This window comes from Rhea pennata, chromosome 26, assembly GCF_028389875.1.
Source record: "Rhea pennata isolate bPtePen1 chromosome 26, bPtePen1.pri, whole genome shotgun sequence".
NCBI lineage: Eukaryota > Metazoa > Chordata > Aves > Rheiformes > Rheidae > Rhea > Rhea pennata.
The window spans coordinates 3912422-3931222 of NC_084688.1; the positions used below are offsets into that span (position 1 = coordinate 3912422).

An 18801-nucleotide genomic window follows, 5' to 3' on the forward strand; every position below is an offset into this window, starting at 1 on the left:
TACAGGGTCACTGTTTGCTTTGGAGCAAAAAAAATCTATTTTAGTGTGATTGCGAGCTGGGGAATGATCCCCACCCTGGACCGAATGCGCAAACACCCCAGTTCACTGCCCTGCCATAGAGAAAGAAATTCTCCAGCACCTCCCAACACCAGCCTCTGCTTTGACAAGACCCATTCAAAACCAGGTACAAGAAGGACAAGTGTTTTTCCCTGGACCATGCTAACCTTTGGGGTGCTACCGTGCACATAACAGGGAAATCAATAAGGAAAGCCAAAGTGACGACGGTTTCTGTTGGAGAAATGAGGGGAGACAAGGACGCTTGTATGTGGGGGAGGCTGACACCATCTGGAAAGCAATCGAGTTCCTACGCTTCCTCAAAAGCATTTTGGAAACAGTGGAGAGCAAAACCAATAAAGGAAAAGTATAAAGTCAGCGTGGTTCAGCTAGCAGGACTTCTCTCCAGAACAGAAAATCACGGTTACACCTCCCACATCAAGACCTGGCTGGACCCGGCAGTGCAGCGTCAGCCAGCCAGGAGCCCAGCTACACACATCATCTCTAGGATGGAAAGTCAAACTGTGGTGTTGTCTACTGAGCCCTAGTGTTTACACAGGTGGACTTTACAGACCACTGGCTTTGGTGATTCTCTGCACTGCCATGCCAGACACTGTGGCTCCAATTTAAAACTGAGATGCAAGCAATGACAGCGTGCCCAGCCCTTGAGTGTACGACTCAAAAGCAAGCCCTCCTGCTCATTTAGGAATGGCATTGATAGGTTTTGAAAAGAATCTAATCTTGCATCTTTTTAGTCTTCCAGGAGGCTAACACGGGAATCCTCCGGGCCCCACCCGAGATGCACCGAGATCCCTGCACTGCTTTTCTCTAATAGTTGGTTCGAGTGCTTTGGGCACAAGCTCTGGCTGAAAGCAAAATAGCTCACGTTTGCCTGCACAGTCACTGCACAACTAGTCCCCAGGTTTCTGCATTGCAGGAAGCGCTGCAGGACAGGGAGATTCATAGATTTTAAGGCCAGAAGAGACCACTGTGATGAATCCGAGTCTGCCCTCTTGCACAACACAGGCCACAGGACTTCCATAAATCACACTGTGCTTCAAGTCCAAGCTGTGGTTGAACTACAGTATATTTTTTGGAGAGTACCCAATCTGGGCGTAAAGATTTCCCGTGTAGTAAGGTGTTCAGACAAAGTTCAATTAAGATGAACTTCTCAAAACATTTGCCTTCAGCTGTGCTCCAGAAATTACCAAATGAGGGAGGGTATTACTTTGAGTTTTTTGTAACCACATTAACGCATGTTCCTTTGCATTTCTTCACACGGGGACACTTGCACGGTTTTGCACGGTGAATGCCTACATCGGTGTGGCCAGGCTTGAAGAGAACAGCCCCTCTCACTTTTCTCTCTCTCTCTCCTCACCTGCTGCTGCGTTTGGCCCTTGCTCTTGCATAGTAAGCTTCATAAGATTTCGGTTTCAGCTCCAGTGCTTTAGTAGCAAATTCCTCCGCCATTCCAAAATCCTGTCATTACAATAGGTGGGTAGATAAGTAATTAAATAGAGATAAATATAAAAATATATACAGTTTGGGAAGAAAACAAATTTACACGGACAGTTTTTTTTGCACGTAAACTTGGAAAAGTTGATGGTACTAGAACGGTTTACAAGGATTTGACATCATTTATAGTCAGATAGCTGCAAAGGCTTGTCTTGAGACTCAGAACCCTCTCGTCACCTCGGATGCTGTACTGCATCCACAGGAGGCCAGTGAGCCCTTTACTTCAAACTGGCTCCGTTCTCAGCAACTGTGTCCCCACCAAGTGCATGCAATCCCTGGCCAATATCCTACAGCCCTGAGGAAACATCTGGTCTCGCCAAGGCTGGAATGTGATCTGATGAAGGATTTTTCCACACTTGAAAACAACTGGAAATCCTTCCCACACCCTCTGCTCCCCACTCCGTAACAGTCTATGAAATCCTTTAAACGGATTGAATAAAACTCATGTGAAAGAAGGGACTACGGATACTGCGGTAACTACAGACAAGGCTGCACTGGCAAAGCTGTCTTACTTGTGCTGCCCATCACATCCTCCCCTCATACCTTCCCACACTTCATCTGGGAGACGTGCTTGGGAGGGGGCAGGGAGAAGGTGACAGCGCGGAATGGAGACTGGTTTGGGGGCTTGGAGTGGCAGTGCCATGAGATCAGACTATTGAATTCTGTCGCCCACCCTCCCTTGCCCTTGTCCCAAATGCTTCACATACTGCTAAGCGCAGCTGAGCGCTTGCAAAGCAGATCTCTGTCCAGTGGAGGGGTTTTCCTTTGGTAACCGAATGCTCATTGCTTTGGATTGGTGACTTGGGCTATAATCCCGAGCAGTTCTGGGAGAGAGCACCTAAGAGTACTCCTGATTTGTTCAAAACCTTAGTAAGCATGCTAGAAATGAAGTTTATTAGCACATGATGGCCACTCAGACTGCCCTTAGCAGCCATACGTAAGCAAGTCAGGCCATGTGTATCTTAATGAAACCCAAGAGGAGGTTTAATCTCAGCTAGGGAGTCCACACTGGAGCTTGCTCTCTGGTTGCCCTGTCCAGGGAAGCTCACGGTGTGAGTCAGCCGAGCAAGGCGAGGAGCCTGCTGTAGGAAGACATGAACTACACCCAAGACTCCACTGACTGCACAGACTACAGCTCCCACAGCGTTACGGGTGGGAGCTTATCTGGCAATGCCTTCGCTGCGGACTCCCACGTGCAGCTGGACGGATGCCGGATTAAGTCTCTGAAACACAGAAGGCTGCAGTACGGAGCCTGCTCCTTTCTGCTGTCATTTCAGTCTTATTCTCAGATGTGTGCCATAACCTGCCATTTTGCAGTTTGGTAAAATTTTGGTTTTGAATGCACAAAGTTTTCAGTAAGAAGATTCTGCATCTACAGGGAAAAATTTGCAAGTCTAGCCTGTAGGCATATACTTTGGTTTCTGTCTTCAGTAGCAGTTACTGCAGTACTGTCTAACAGACTAAGCTGGGAACATAGTCAGGAGAAAGGTACTTTAAGGTCTACATTATAGGTGCAAAACTTGCAGAATAATTACAACTCCCTGAAATTTTCTAACACAATATCTGGGATTTCCCATTAACAGTAAGCTGCAAATTTTGCCCTTAAAGCTTAGCAGAGAGTTGGCTTCTTTAAAGAGAAGGTTCCCATCCTTCCAAGCCCTCTGTTGCTTGCTCATCAGCATTATGATTTTATTTTCATCACTTTTCATCTGCATCCTTCATAGCTTAAAGAAATGAAGGTGTCACAAAATCCCTTCCCTTCCAGGGCAATCTTAGCTGGCACACGGCCCTGGTGGAGATTTCACTTTTCAAGTATATGGAGACTTTAAGTAGTACAGGTGAAAGTCTCTGAATGCAGAGAAAGGGGGAGGTGGCACTTGTCTGCTGGAAGAACAAAAATGCTGCAGAAGTTTGTCACTAGATGCCGCTGGATTGGAGCAGGGAGAGTGACAGTGATACGGCAGTTCTGGAAGGAGAGGGAGGATGTGGGGGTGTTTCTGGATGAGTCACTGCCCTGGGAAAGTACTGGCCCCCTAAGCATATGCTCCTTCATTTTAAATTAATTAGCATTCACAGGAGCACATCTCCTGGCTCCTCCCTCACCGCTGCCCTAGAAATCTGAAAAATGCCTCCGCCCCCAATTCACATCATCATCAAAAGGGAGTAATAAAAAATTCAAAAAGCTATAAACATAGCGATGAATTTTTAATAGTCAGAAATGAATATTAAATCATTACTTTACTTCTTTTGAATTATAAAATGTCAGTGCTCTGTGAAGGACAACCAGGTTACAAAGAGGAGAGATCTCAGAGGCTCAAGCACAGTTAGAGGAGAGACACGTCTTTACGGACAGGTGGGAAGCTGGCAGCTTGCTCTTAAGGACATGAAGAGTGGAGAGACTTACATTCATTTTCCTTCGACATCGGGAGAGGTTGAGGAGGAGCGACACCTTCAGCTCCCGGAAGGTTTTCAGATCTTCTCCAAACCCTTCCCTGGGGAACTTTTTCAGGGCATATTGATAGCGCTGGGCAGCCTCCTTCACTTTACCTTTCTAATAGAAGGAGAAGAATGTCAAAATAAGTCCCTTGGTTGAGCTTATTTCATTGCCGAAAATTCACTCACCAGCCCCATGAATGTTTTGGGTGGTTAAGGTAACATGACTTCACTATTTAGCTCTGTTCTAGAAAGGAAAGCCAGAACATTTGATCAAAGGAACAATTCTGGAAATGCAGATGCCTTCTACAAGATGAGTTCTCCCACTTCACAGAGTTTGCAAGCTACAGCAGGAAACACAGCAGATACTGTTTTACATTAACTTGATATAACTCCATCTGTTCTCTGGTTAAATGGTCTTTTGAGCTAGGTTACATGAAGACACACAAACATAACCACTTCATAGCCTGCCACTTCTGGAGGACATCTTACACCTTTCCCACGGGAACGGGCAGTCTAAGCAGCCTTTCGGCAGCTCAGGGGCTGCTCCTGGGCAAACGCCTTCAACAGCTGCATGGCGGGCACGACTGCCCGACACACCTGAGCTCACCCCACGGGCTGTGCTGTGGAGCTGGTCTCCGGGAACAAGCGTTGCGTATCTTTTAGCTCTAACACAAAGATTAACGAGCATTAAGGAGGGTAAAGGATACAAAGAGTTGGACTTCAGGTGGAGTTCCTGGGGCTCAGAGAAGCCTCTGTGATAGCTGGGATAAACTTTACGGCCTTGATGTGCCTCTGAAGTTGGACAATTGGATTGCGATTCATCTCCCTGGATTTTAGATGTTTAAAAATTAGGTGTCTACATCTAAGCCTCTCAACTGGGTTCCTTTTATAATTATTGGGACACAACCGTCACCTTCAGAGGGTGACTCACCTTCGCTATTTTGGGCACCTATTTTTGGGATGGGATGATTTGCGCCCTGAAGGGGAGCAGCCGTGGCAGCTAGTGTGAAAGAAAGAGGGCAAAATGGGATCTAGGACACGTGCAATTCATGATGACCCAGACATAAATTTTGCAGCTACTAATAGTAAGCTTTAAAACCTTTTAGACTCAGGTTTCTCAGCTGTATCACGTATCCCTGGCAGATAACTCCAGCTACAATGCCAGCTCCGCATATTTTCTGCCTCACCCTTGGAGGCTAACAGTGAATCATTGTTGTACTTGCACATTTTTTGTGTCTGTGCAAATCTCCAGGTTTTAAAGATCAGCTTAAAATAAACATAGAGCAAGGAAGGCTCTCTAGCTGTAACGGTGGAATGTCCTCTCAGGGGCTTAAGGACATAGCATAAAGCCATCTCTGTCCGGACAATCTGTTTTCACTATCAAAAGTTTCTTTCACTATTTTTTTCCCGGGATATACTATCTTGCTGCCTCGTTTTACAGCAATGAGCCTGCTAGGTAATGACAATATTGCCAGATCTGAGGCAATGACATCAGCACTGAGAATCTCCGTAGAACACTTGGGTTCTGGTGTTTTCAAAGAGGAAATGAAGTCTTGGCTCAAGTCCAGAACGCAGACAGCCTTGGCTTTGTTTCAGCCTTATTTTTACAAATTTTGGCAATCAATCACCCCCCCCCCCAACCCAGCTAACTAAAACCAAACAGTCTGCAACACAAGACACCCTATAGGCAGTAGCTTTTACCTCCATGGATTAAGGCAGTGGTATTGCTCAGTGAGGTATCAAATGAAGAACAAGACCTCATACAGAGTCAGGCTAAAGTTGCATCTTTACTCTTTCTCCAAAAAACCTCCTCTCACCTTGTAAAACATGTCTCCCTCTTCCATCAGCTTGCTCAACAGGATGATCATGATGTCGGGTTTGGAGGTTGCCATCGCCCATGTTGCTGGACCTGTAGTGTACAGGATGCATGATGGGTAAAAAACTCATACAATGCAAGGGTGGTAGGAAGCTGGGTGGAAAAAATATCCTGGGGTGGGAATTTCTGCTGGAGAGAACAACTTGGCACGGTCAAAGAGCGGAGCACTCCAAATTATGGAGCTGACAATTCCTCTTGCACTTAAATTAACACCGTTTGCATTGCTGCAACGTCTTTTCTTTGCAGTCTTTACGACTACTATTACTAATAACCACCACGTTTCGGAAGTGAGCAGAGTCACTTCCACAAGAGGGCACTACAGGTTGGCGAACCGGCTGGGGCGGGGGAGACAGCGTGGTCGGGACGTAAACTGTGTTTAAGGAAAACCAAAGTGGTTACATAAAAAGCATTTCTAAATTAAAACCTCTGTAAACGCAACAGGAAATCTACGGTTCGGCCGTCCATTTTGCCTTTAGCTGGGGTCGGATTTCAAACTTCCCAAGGCGTGAAATACCCGCGTAGGGAACTGGATGAGCTGGAAAAACGTAACAAAAGCAGCGCGGGCCGCGGCTAAGCACCGCTCATGGTGCAGCCGTCCCGGCGCCGGGCGCCTGGCTCTGCGCGAGGCAGCGTGGGCGCGATGGCCGCGTCCAGCCCCAGCGGCGCGGGGACCAACCTGCGCAGAGCCAGCGGGCACCTCGAGCCCCACGCGGGGAGGAAGGGGCGGCACGAGTTTGGGGAGAACTCATTAGTGCGGGTGCGGAATAAGTCAACCGTACTCTACGAGTAGGTTCAGTACATTTTGGGGGAAGGAGGTTAGTTTTGGAGTTCAAGTTATTCTCTGCAACAGTCATTAAAAAAATTATTTGAAGGTGAGGTAAATTAAAAGATTAGAGGTGTTGGGGACGCATGCAGGCTAAATCAAACAGGAGAAAGCAAGGCTGACAAAGCTATCAGATCGAGGCTGATGCTGACAGCAATGAGATATACCTCGTGGGCGACTCGGTAACGTCTGACAACCTTCAAAGAAAGGAGAAAACAAAAAGTTGTAGGAAAGAGGGGGAAAAAAATGGATGAAGGTGAAAAAAAAAGAAAAAAAGAAAGGAAAAAAAAAAGCAGCTGTGAGAGGCAGGCAGCGAAGAAGCCAATGCACCAGCAAAATCCCCTTTCACAGGAAAACGTAACGTGAGCAGCTGTGTGGCGCAGTGCAGGTAACGCTAAAATCTGAAAGCATACACAGAGCAAGTGAATGCAGCAGCTCACAGCAATGCATGACCATAGTACTTCTGTCGACTCAGACTAGTAAAGATAGGAAAAGCATTACCAGAGGAAAGACCTTGCCAAAGAGACAGTTACTTATTGATTAACTTGGCTAAGTAACACAATAGCAGTAAAATAAAATAAAATAAAATAAAATATCCCCGATTAATAAATCGAGCAAGGCAGACACGACTCGCCGGCTGCTTTCGGGGTGCGAAGCAGCCGCCGGGGCTGAGGCTACCTCGGCGTCGCATTGGCACTCTCTAGGAGGCCAGCCCCATTGCTCGTGAGTCCTGCCTGTGTCCAGAGCCGACGGAGGAGCCTCCTCTGCTCCCTACCTATCTTTGCTCCTTTCTTCAGGAGGGTGACGACGACGGAGGTGTTGCGGCACCCCACGGCCCTGTCAAGGGGGCGCATCCCGCTGTAGTCGACGTGCTCAATCATGGCACCATGGTCCACCAGAAACTGAACCTGCGACGACAAGTACAAGGGTCAGCTCTGCTCCTGCGCAAGAACTTCAAAGCACGGCTGGCAAGAGCTTCTGCTGCTGCTCTGGTGGCACTACAACCATCTCTACAGGGCCTGAGGTTACGTTGCTCTCTTGCGATGCCCTCCGTGAAAGCGCTTGCACGTGTGAAGGTCTAGGGCACTATCTGCTTAGGGTTCCAACCTGAGCTGCACTATATTGAAAGTTTTAAGCCAAGCCCCCCTTTGGTTCTGCACACATGAGAGCCCACTTACCACCTCTGCGTCGCCATAGAAAGCCGCCAGGTCCAGGGGAGTGCGGCCGTTTTTGTCGGCGTGGTCCGTGGCAGCTCCGTTCTCCACCAGGGAACGCACCACCGAGAGGTGCCCCTTGAGGCAGGCCCAGCTAAGGGCTGTCAGTCCTTCCTTGTCCATCAGAGAAATGGAGGCACCTGGAGGAACAAGGGTCTGTTCACTTCAGAGCTCTCGTTACACCGCACCAATAATGTAACACAACAAACCACCAGCTTAGTGATGGACAGCAGCTCATTTTTAGAGAGCTTGCTCTGCATATAATTATTAACCGCCTTATTAATATTTCTCCTGCTATGGATCCTACCTTCCATGGCAACTTCGAATCCACTGATGGAAACTGTGGCAAATGAGTTTATTCACACCACGCTGCAAACTTTTTCGCACTTAGATCCGTAGGCTTTTCTGGCAAACATCATCTGAGCAGCAGGGTGGATCTGACATCCCTCATTTGAGAAATCAATCCCCCCCCCCTTTTTAACTGATTTTTATCAAAAAACATTCCAGCTTGTGTGAGTCAGAGATGAACACCATTTTGCTGCTTCAGCAGGTCACAGTGTACCAAGGGGAGCTAAGTCAATTCAGCTCCACTCATTTAAAAAAGCATCTATGTCCCCTCTTCCCTTCCCTCCCCTTTAACCAAACTGACATAATTTCTAGCAGTATTTCTTCCTGAACCTAACCCAACATAAATACAGCGCTGTGGGATAAACTACTGCCAACTGCAAGCCAAGGACTTGACGTTTTCTTGGATGAAGAAATTGTGCTGCCATACCGATGGGTCAGCACTGCTTCATGTGGCATCTGGGCCCACGTAGGAGATTTTAACAGCAGCATTAAGCAAACACTCCTCGTCAAGGAGCAAAGACAACTTGGGCTGCTGCGGTGCAGGCAGGGACCTAGCTCTGGTGTGCCGAAGGGACCCGTAGCAGCTCTTCTCCTCTAAGAAGCATCCTACCTGCGGGATGTTCCTGGGATGAATCGCTACTGCAGGACTTTTCTTCTGCAGCTGAACACTAACCCACTCAGCAGGCGCTCTTTCCTGGCTCCAAAACACTTAGCGAGCGGAGGAGTAATGCGAGTTTTCTAACCCTTCCCATTCATCCAAGTTGGCGTCTCCCCTGCTTAGCGCACATTACCCAGATGATACTGAACCGATGCAGCTTCCAGTTTGCCCAACTTTTTGTTTGCGGAGGAGTGAAACAAATGAGCATTTGATTGGAATCCGTCCAGCAGGCTGCAGCAAGAGCTCTCAGCCCAGACGCAGCGCCCTGCCCGCTGGGTGCCAGCGAGGGAGGTGGCAAACAGGCGCCTGAGGCAGCTGCTGTGCTGAGGAGCTCCGCTCACAAGACGACACCTCAAACGTACAAAAGCTAGATGAAGACAACATAAACTCCAACCTCCTGCCAGCCTTCTGCTAATGTTGCCCCACACTACAGCCCTGAAACCCTTCTGAAGCTCTGCAAAAACCCTCTAGATGATACTCCACTAACCCAAGGCTTTTGCTTACCAAAGCAATATAAAGGCTCATGTCATTCATTCTCGTTTGCGCTGGCTGCTGGCTTGGAATCAGCCAAAGTACTCTCTTGTTTTTCCTGCCTGACTCTTCTGAAGCAGGTAGGAAAGCTCCAACTAAAAAAGGGATGTCTGGAAAGCCACAGTGTTCCTCAACCTTCCCACTCTCCTGTGCAACAAAAGGGACATGCTGGACTCCAGGCTGACAAGCAAAGACTTCAGGGTATCAACGCAGCAACGCAAGCTGAAGGTCTAAGCAAGTGGACAGTGCAAACTGCTTCAAAAATGCTACGACGCTGCTTCGAGGCCCGTTGGACATGACCTCCGCAGCAGTGCCATGCTCCGGGTGCAGCTGGGCTCCCACCACAAGCTCCACTTGACGCTCTTCACCTGAAGGCATCTTTCATCCCTTCAGGGAGCTCCGACCTACTTAGCATTAAGGCAGTCAGACATAACACAAACTGATGGGTTTTGAGGGCAAGTGGCTTAAGGTGACATCATGGGACAGATCCCCGCTGCAGTGGGAAAAAATTTGGCTGGGTAAGACCAGCTAACTTCTGAAAAGGGCTGAGCTGCTGCTTGCCCGGAGAAAACTAACTGGGTAAAGGGAAGATTCTGTCACTGAATATGCAATCCAGCAAGCCTGCAAAAACGAAGCAGCTAGAAAGAAAGAAACTGCTTTGAAGCTGCTGGAGCGTCAGACAGAAGCAGAAAGTGGCCAGGATGGTCTGATAATAAAAACCACAGGGGGCTGGATTTTTGCAGAAAAACAAGATTCAGAATCAAGGTCTCTCAAAACTGAATGATCACCAAGAATTATCTTGCTCTGCGTAACACAGATTCATACGAATATCAAAGTTAAATTCTCTGCAACCAAAGAAGTTTAATTCACTGTGCACGTGTCCATTATTTCTGGATATTAGTGAAAGCAGGAGCTAACTCTAGAAATTTTGATTTCTTAAATGATTGATGACTGCAACTCAGTTAATAAAAAGTGTTTACAAATGCTGTGTTAATCAAGTACAGTCAAAGGAGATTTGCTTTGCAACACACTAATTAATGCTTATGGCTTATGATTCACACTTTGATTTTAATGAAACAATGAACAGGACTGTCAAAGCCATTTTAATTAAAATATACTGTATACCACTGTACTATGCCCAGGCATGAGCTAACTTGATAGCATATTTGGTGAAGTTTATTAAGCTATTTAGAAGAATGAACCTTTTTAAGCATCCCTTATGAAAGCTGATTTTTTGTATTTTTGACCTCTCCAGCTCTCAATGTCCAAAAAGCCAGGGACATATCATGCACATCTGCTGCCCATCCCATAGTCAGGGTCACATTATCTGCTATTTTCACCCTCCACTAACTCAGACTTGAACAACATGCACAATTCTCCAGTCTGTCAAAAATCACGTATTTTAAGTTTTTTATGGAGATTCAAGTCAAGCGGCTAAAGGGGCCACGGTGCAGCTTGAACATACAGCAAGAGTTAGAAATTCAAATTTTAGCAAAAACTCACCTTCAGAAAAGAATTAATTGAACTAATTCACAAAAACCTCATGATCAGCCTCACATCGATCTTTGCCCACATCCCTACACAAGTTACAGCATGGAGCAGCAAAGATCCCACTGGCCTGCGGCTCCAGGACAGGCAAAGAGAACTTGCACTTGGAAGCCTGGTAATTTTTCAGTGAAAAAATATTTTTATAACTGCTATAGAAAATATTCAAGTGTCTCCAGTTTTGGCTGAGAGGTCAGACACATGTAATTTCTTATGAAGGAAAGACCTCTTCCCAAACAGGACTCCTACCTGAAATAAAAATATCAAATAACAATGTAGGAACTAAATGCTATGTCTAGCCAAAAGATAATGGAAAACCACCCAAACAAACAAATGAAAAAAAAACGGCTATTTGTCAAAAGAAGAAAAAAATAAAATATGTAAGGAACTACAGAAATAAGAAATCATTATGTTCCCACAGGCTCCAGGCAGCTTATTGTTCTGACTCACCTCAAATGTACATCAGAAATGAGTAAAATTAAAATATGCTCTTGCTGAATGAGTAACTCCTAGTGAAGGAGGGTTACTAGGAACTAAAAGCACAGAGCAAAGCAAATCCATGAGTGCAAAACTGAAGACTGCTCCCTCAAAACTTCTGTGTTTTATTCTTAACGTACACACCAAATCCTTGCCTACGTCAGGGCGTTCACCAACTACTCGGGCTGCAATCCCAGCCCTAAAAACGGGAGCGTATAACATGTCCCAAGCTCTGGTCCCGCGGCTGAGGCTCGCCTACCTCTTCCCTGGTGGTGTCTTCATTTGTGCACCGTTTGCTGATGTTTGCCAAAGGGGAGAGCTTCAAGCTGGGTTCAAGGGCACGTTCTTAACTCAATGCTCAAAGCACCCACCACACGATAGTGTTTTACATTCTAATAAAAATATGTGGTTTTGTGAGTACCCAACACTAAAAAAATTAATAGCCAAGATTAATGCTACCACAACTTGAGTCCTGTCCTCCCAAAAGCCGGACGAGGTGCTGAGAAACCAATCTGACCGCCCCATCCAGCAGTGGGCTCACACTCCTCAGCTCCAGCCGGCCAGGAGACAGCGTGGTGGGACCTGCCGTGGCTGGTTTCCGACGCGCTTCCCCCCATGTGCTCTAACCTTGTGCCAGCAGAAACTCCACCGTGCCCAGATGTCCCTCGGACGCAGCCATCATCAGTGGCGTCCGCCCCTGCTTGTCTGCCATGTTCACGTCAGCGCCGTGCGTGAGCAAGAGGTCAACGATCTGCAACACACAAAGCAAGGACACGTGTTGTATGCGCGGGCTGCCCGTGCGGTCCCCGAGTCTTGAAACCTCACCCCAAAAGGTGCAATGTTCTCCAGGTTTATGGCTTGAGGATAGAGCAAAGGAGGGATGAGAACGATAAAAGGAAAGGGGGGGGGGAATTAAGAGTATCTCCTCCGCTGTTGTGAAATGGCAAGACAACACAGTACTTCAGCAAAAAATTGTCCGTATCCAGCAAGAGCTCAGGATGCTCAAAATCCTGCCAATGAAGGCGCACACGGTCCTTACGCCGGGGTCGCGGTGGCCAAGCCACTTCTTTTCACTACTCTTGTGTTCCCCCAAAGGGTCGCAGTTTTTCTTCTCTTCCCGTATTTCAGCTAATAACGGTCACCAGGTCGCCACGCTCGGGAGCGCAGGGGCTCGGGGCGACGCGCCGAGGAAGCCGCTCACCTGCCAGTGGCCTTGTCGCACGGCGCTGAAGAGCGGAACGACCCCGCGCCGGTTTGGCTGGGCCACGGCTGCTCCTTGCTCCAGGAGGAGACGGCAGACATCCAGCTTCCCTCGGCCTGCCGCTGCTGTCAGAGCTAAGGGAGAGAGAAAAGCCGTGAAAAGAAGAAGCCGTGTTGGCTAGGAAGGTTGTTGCTATCTAGACAGGCCATTCTGCCTGGTATCAAGAGTGATGGTGTCTAAAATGCCCAGCACACCCCAAGCCAGGCAAAATGAACCAAGAAAATGGATGGGACAGACTAGCACAGCTCAGGTTTTTATGAGTCATTTTAGCTTTTTTCCACAGATCATTTCTCCCTGCGAAAGGACCTCATAACGTTACAGAAAGAGGCTGATCGGGACAATCGGCTTTTATGATTTTCAGCAAGTAGCAGCTAAACCAGAGGAAAAGGAGAACTGGAATAAACACCAGGCGATCGGCAGGCCTGGGCAACCAAAGGTCAAATCAGCATCCTAAACAAATCTTAAGTCACTTCATGAGAAACCTTCACTGCTTCCCCTGGTGCCTCCTGCAGCTTTTCAGCAACGGAGTCTACTGTAAAACCCAGCGGCTCTAAGGCAAAGCGTGTCGTAGCATGGGCACAACTTCCACAGAGAAAACCAGATCTTTTGGGGCTTTCTTGATGAGAACCTTCCCAACCTGGAAGCTGCATTTGACCAGTTTCCTCGCGGATCTGGCTACATGAGATTCCCGAAACCCAAAAGCACGTGAGAGCGCGTGAGCTGGGGTTACCAGCAGATATTGCTAGCCAGCTCGACGTAAGTGAGGTTTGTGGTTTTTCTCTGCCAAGATTAGCATAGAGCCATGTTAGTCACTTGGTGAAACTCCACTTTTAAGGTCTCATTTTAGTCTGTAAATCTTTGCAACCCCACTGGGAAAGCAACTGGAAGGCAAAAACTGTGTGTTCATGCTTGCATGGTGTCCAAGTAAAATGCTAATTCTGGCTTTTGATTCTGGGCCAGTACAGATCCTACCAGCAAGGATCTTTATGCAAAACAAAAATTATCTTTAATTTTCAATAGTGCAGGTGCTCTGGGTAAAGGTATCACTTCTCGCCCTTACCAAATGTGCTCTGTAAACTCTGGAAATATGGCTGAGTTACAAGACACATGCAATCTGAAAATAGCTCCAAGCGCAGGACCTGTCTTTGGTATTAATTTTAGACTTTTCAGTTCCTCCCTCCTCTCCCCTAACTTTCTGTGGATTGCAGCAAACTCCTCGGGCTCCACGTTCTGCTGCTTCTAGTAGGAGTTTGAGCAGAAGGTGGGAGTCTATTTCTAACTGACGTAGCTTGTTTCTTCTTTGAAGTACATTTCTGTGGGATGGCTGATTACGAGGTGTTGATGGGTTTTCAACTGCAACACTGTTAATGATGGGGGATTTAATTAATCCTCTATTCTGTTCCACATTACGGCTGAGTTCTGCTTCTCGCGGGGTCGAGAGCCACCAAGAGTTAAAAGAAAAATCATCCCTCTGCCACGAGCAGAACATACTGCAAAATCTATAATCAGATCCATGTGGGTTTTAAACGTACGCTACAAATATAGAAGGAGGCCTGCGCCTAATGTTCAGAGCAGAGGGACTGCTATGCAGGGCTTTGGTTCTATTTCTGAACCTGCCTGCACTTGAAATGTTGCAGGTTATTTTGGGGTATTTCACGTCAAAAGGGCTTAAGTTTGCAACAATGAAAAAACTGTAAATCACCTAGCGTTTAGTGTTCACCATGAAATCCACTTTGGAAAAGACTTTGCTGGCAAAGGATGATTTGATTCATACCCTTTACCGCTCTGCTTTGCTGGCTACTTGGACTGACGTGTCTTTTTGCTATTTAATTCTTCTGAGTCAACCCTACTGGTGCTGGTACGCAGCCATGGCCTGTCCTTTGCAGTTCCCACCTAAGGGAAGCTCATGTGCTGCTGTTGATTACTGAACATTTAGACCTTGCTGCTTCAGGATGGTGTCCCACTGACAACCTGCTTTGCTACCTGCTGGCAAGAGAAAGGGATCCAAGAACATCTTGCGTAACATGGAGATATCCAAGCAACTGTCTTCAGAAATGGAGCAACTCTGTGAGGAGTGAAAGGAGCTCGATCCAGCCAGACCCTCGGACACCAACATGACAACGTATGCCCTGACTTCAGGGGTGGCTGTCCTCTGAACAGACAGCTGGACTAGGTATCTCCTGAGGTCCTTTCCAACTGAGTCTAGCCTGTGATTGTAAGGTGAGCACCTTGGCCTCCAATTTGCTGGATATTCTGCTGCTGTTCTGAATGTAAGTGCTATAGCATCTCCAGCCTTCTGGTCAAGATAACTTTTGACATCCATATGCTCCATCTCCACTGCTAGTCACCTAAAGTCCATAGCCCTATCCTGCGGTATCAGTTGTTGTCCATCTGTCCAAGCTCAAAAGCTCAAACTATTTCAGGAAAATTTTTCTAGAAGTATCTGCTTATTTAAACTTTTCAGCACTCCTTAGGTGCATTTATCAACCTGTTTCTGATGTTATAGAGCAGTGTTCAATACATCTGTGGCAGCTATCAGTCACAACACAAGTTAAGGTTTCCCCTATGCTGCCTACGTGTTGAAAGGAGATTGAAAAAGCCAAAGAAAGGTGATGAGAGGAAATGAGAACAACGGGAATGATTTAGTTTAACACCAAGCTCTGAAATTCTGCTGTCTGAAACAGCGTGAACAACCCAAGTCCACAGCGTGCAGCCAAGCAGCAGTCCACGAGATCCCGAGCCAGAAACAGCAGCTTTCATTCTGAAACTTTTCTGTGAGGATGTAGTGCCATCAGTCCAAGTCAACAGGTCATAACACAGTGTTGGCATAAATGTCACACGACAGCTCTCAAAACATGGCTAAATAGAGCTTGAGATAAGCTTCAGGAGCAGACATGTCCCTTCAGTCAGCGAGTGACCCAGCAACGTCAGACAAGCCATAGTCCGCAGCACAAGGGATTCGCTAGGGACCTTTCCGCACTGCCTGTTGAGCAAAATGTGTCTATTTTCTTAGAGAAAGAACAACTTTATATGGAGGAGGAATTACTAAAGTGCAGTGCACTGCCTAGCTCCTGTATGGTATACGTATCTATCTCACAGCCTGGCAGCAGGACAAATGCTTTCTGATGTAGTTATCATTCCTGTATTTGCACCTCTAGCTCTGATGGGATTGACAGGAGTGACTCAGATACGTCTGTGTTGGATTTTGATACTAGCCTTGTCCCAGGGGTAAATATTCCATCTGGAGTTGGCTATACTGTGCTGTTAGCAATTCCTGAAGTTATGATGCAACTTGGCACTGCAATTTGGATGCTATTAGACTGATATCACTAAGCCAGGCAGCCTGTCCCGCTCTACAGAGAGTAGACACATGAGCAAGAAGTATCAAAAGAGAAGAGGCACGATTTGGATTTTTGAAGCAGATGGCTCTTTTTAGGTGAAATCAACATCTCTCTTCAATTTTATCTAAAATTGCCATTTACTTTTAGGAAAATGAAAATAAAACAAAGTGAAAGGGAGTCCTGCGATCAATATAAACTTGTCTTGCCTGCAGTAGGAGGAAAGCATCCTCAATTTGATTACTGGCTCTTTTCTGCTACCGTTAATTTTAATGACATAAATGGTTATTCCTTTGAGATGACTCTTCAGTTTGTGTGCCATTAACAGATCACAAGTCCACATTCCCAGCTAGCCAAATTTACTCGAGAACTCCCCACAGCTACACAAACATCTGGTAATTACTCTAAGTCCAGCTTTCAGCCAGATTTAGGGGAGGGAGAGGTAGCGGGGGGAGGATAACAAAACGGGGAAGAAGATTTAAGTTAGAAGAGTCCCTAAGGCAACAGTCAGGCCTGGAGGGTTACACAGGACCTACAGAGAGGCAGAATCACAGAACACAAGGAAGGAGGAGACAGAAGAGCTGGGATCTGTCAGACAGAAGCACTGGAGCTCAGCCGCCAGACTGGGCAGCACGGCTGAGCGGGGAGGGGAGGACTAGGAGGACTGGGACCTGCAAAGGCTGACCTCCAAGGAAGAGCAGAGAGTTAGACAACAGCTCGGAAAAACGGGTATGGCTTTACAGCAGGTTTTGTGAGATTTATCCAGACAACCCAGGACTTCCTTAACTCAAGGGTAACAGCTGTAGTATCTGACAATGCTTACGGGGTTACACTGCAGAGCGATATTTTAGTGGCTTTTCATCAAGCTCTAAAGACACCTGGATTACCCTCCTCTTCTGCAGTCTAATAACAAGACAGTCCACAAGACGCAGATACCAGAGAGCATTTTGGATGTGCTCTCTCTGGCCTGGTCGCTGCTTTGAACTGAGTGCTCACCTGTAAAAGCGCTGTTGTCCTGCCGTATGCATGTATAAAATTAGCAACACTCAGTTGTTTCATTTGGATAGTTCTATATCCAATTTCCTTTTTTTCCATGACACCCTATGGGCACTTTTAAATTGCTTATTTGTAAATCTTGGCCTTATTTCCACTAATAATGGCACAAAGCCCTTGCTACGCTGCTATGTCCCTGCGGGTGGAGGGAGCTGCTTCCTTTCACAGTGCCCTGCAACTGGCTCAGGCCAACCCTGCTCTCTGCCAGGCTTCATGCTGCGACCGTTCACTCCTACAGCTTCGTCCTTTAAAGCTCAGGCTGCTCAGAGGTGAGGCTTTCTCATACACTCCATTCATTACGAGGCTGTTATAAGGCTACGTTTTCTAATGTACAGTGGACGAGTCAGCTCAAAAATTATCCCAGCTATTTTTTTTTCGTCTAGCATGAAACATCCTGAGCAGACACAAAGCTACAGGTGACAGAATAAAATCAGCACTCTGTTACTCATACAGGAACATTATCTTGGTGGATTAACTTCACAGGAACATTACTGGTGATGCAGAAAGATTAGCGAGCTGAGCACAAAAGACAGTGGATAGTATTCATGAGGTCACTGGCATTAAAAGTTAACAGCTCCAGATCTGAATATTGGAAGAAATGGAAAGGATAGTGCAAACGTTGCATGTGAAGTAGATAAGGTGAAGGCTGCTTTTGTTTTGGTAGAGATTAGAAAATGAGGGCTTCTGGATTGATATCCCCAAATACAGCAGAAGTTCTCCACAAAAGGATATTTGCTTGATTATCAGGTGCTAAATAACGAAAGTTTTTTCAGAAAATCAAAGGATAAAGCAGTGGTCATGGTACCGCAAACTATGGGGAAAGGAGAGAGAAACAGGGGGATGCTTTGGATGAATATGCCAAATACCAAAAGAGAAAGACAACCACAGTTCTGCGTCCATCGGACTTCACATGAGATGTTCCAGAGAAATTAGTTGCCCAGTTCTCGGACATACTGCATGCCCACCCGCTCTTGCAGAGTATTTTCAGTGTTTTCAAAGCTAAACTCCTCTGTTTCACTTAAGCAGATTGCAGCTCCACCTTGGCGACCGTAAATCACCTGAAATCCAGAGAAGCTGATCCTTCCTACTTCATCATCACAAAGGCAGGAATTGGGGCAATACTAGGTAACAGGGAACCCATAAATACGAACATGCAAGAAAGCAGCCACAGCATCTACAGAAATCACCTGTCTCTCCCCAAAGGCTGTCAAAGCTGTTGATCTGTGCTCGCTCCACCTCCTCTTCATCTTTTTCTGGAAGATCGAGCAGGTAGGAGACAATCTAAAACAAAATGACATGTCAAACTCACGAACTGCGGCGCGTTACATATGAACTGCTGACATCTTAACACGAGTTGCTCTGAATACACAACTGAGAGCGCACGAAGTCTCCACCCGGCACCTCCACTCAAGCAAATATTCTTCCTGAAACCAAGCACGGAGCCTGCTGCCCTGTACAATTTTAAAAAAACAAGTGTCTTGAAGCAAGTGCACATGATGAGCCGTCGTAGTGTCGGTTCCTTATCACTGAACATGTGGCTGTTTTGCTAGAGATGACACGGAGCCTGCAGCAGATGCTCCTTCACCTGTAGGTTGAGCTACAGATGCCACAATGAGCAAAACAAACAAACAAAAAAAAAAAAAATTAGAGTTTGCCTGTCTGTATTGCCTCT

At 46.7% G+C, this 18801-nt stretch overlaps 1 protein-coding gene across 1 annotated transcript in view; it reads right to left on the reverse strand.

Moving 5' to 3' along the window:
• Positions 1–18801, reverse strand: part of TANC2 (tetratricopeptide repeat, ankyrin repeat and coiled-coil containing 2) — a 239560-nt gene that overhangs the window by 4936 nt on the left and 215823 nt on the right. Inside the window, exons 20-28 of the mRNA XM_062595777.1 lie at positions 18317–18410; positions 12679–12812; positions 12105–12228; positions 7883–8058; positions 7480–7612; positions 6872–6901; positions 5823–5914; positions 3974–4120; positions 1433–1533 (exon numbers count right to left, since the gene is read on the reverse strand). Of these exons, the coding sequence (XP_062451761.1) occupies positions 1433–1533; positions 3974–4120; positions 5823–5914; positions 6872–6901; positions 7480–7612; positions 7883–8058; positions 12105–12228; positions 12679–12812; positions 18317–18410 (1031 nt within the window). The remainder of the gene's footprint in view (positions 1–1432; positions 1534–3973; positions 4121–5822; positions 5915–6871; positions 6902–7479; positions 7613–7882; positions 8059–12104; positions 12229–12678; positions 12813–18316; positions 18411–18801) is intronic.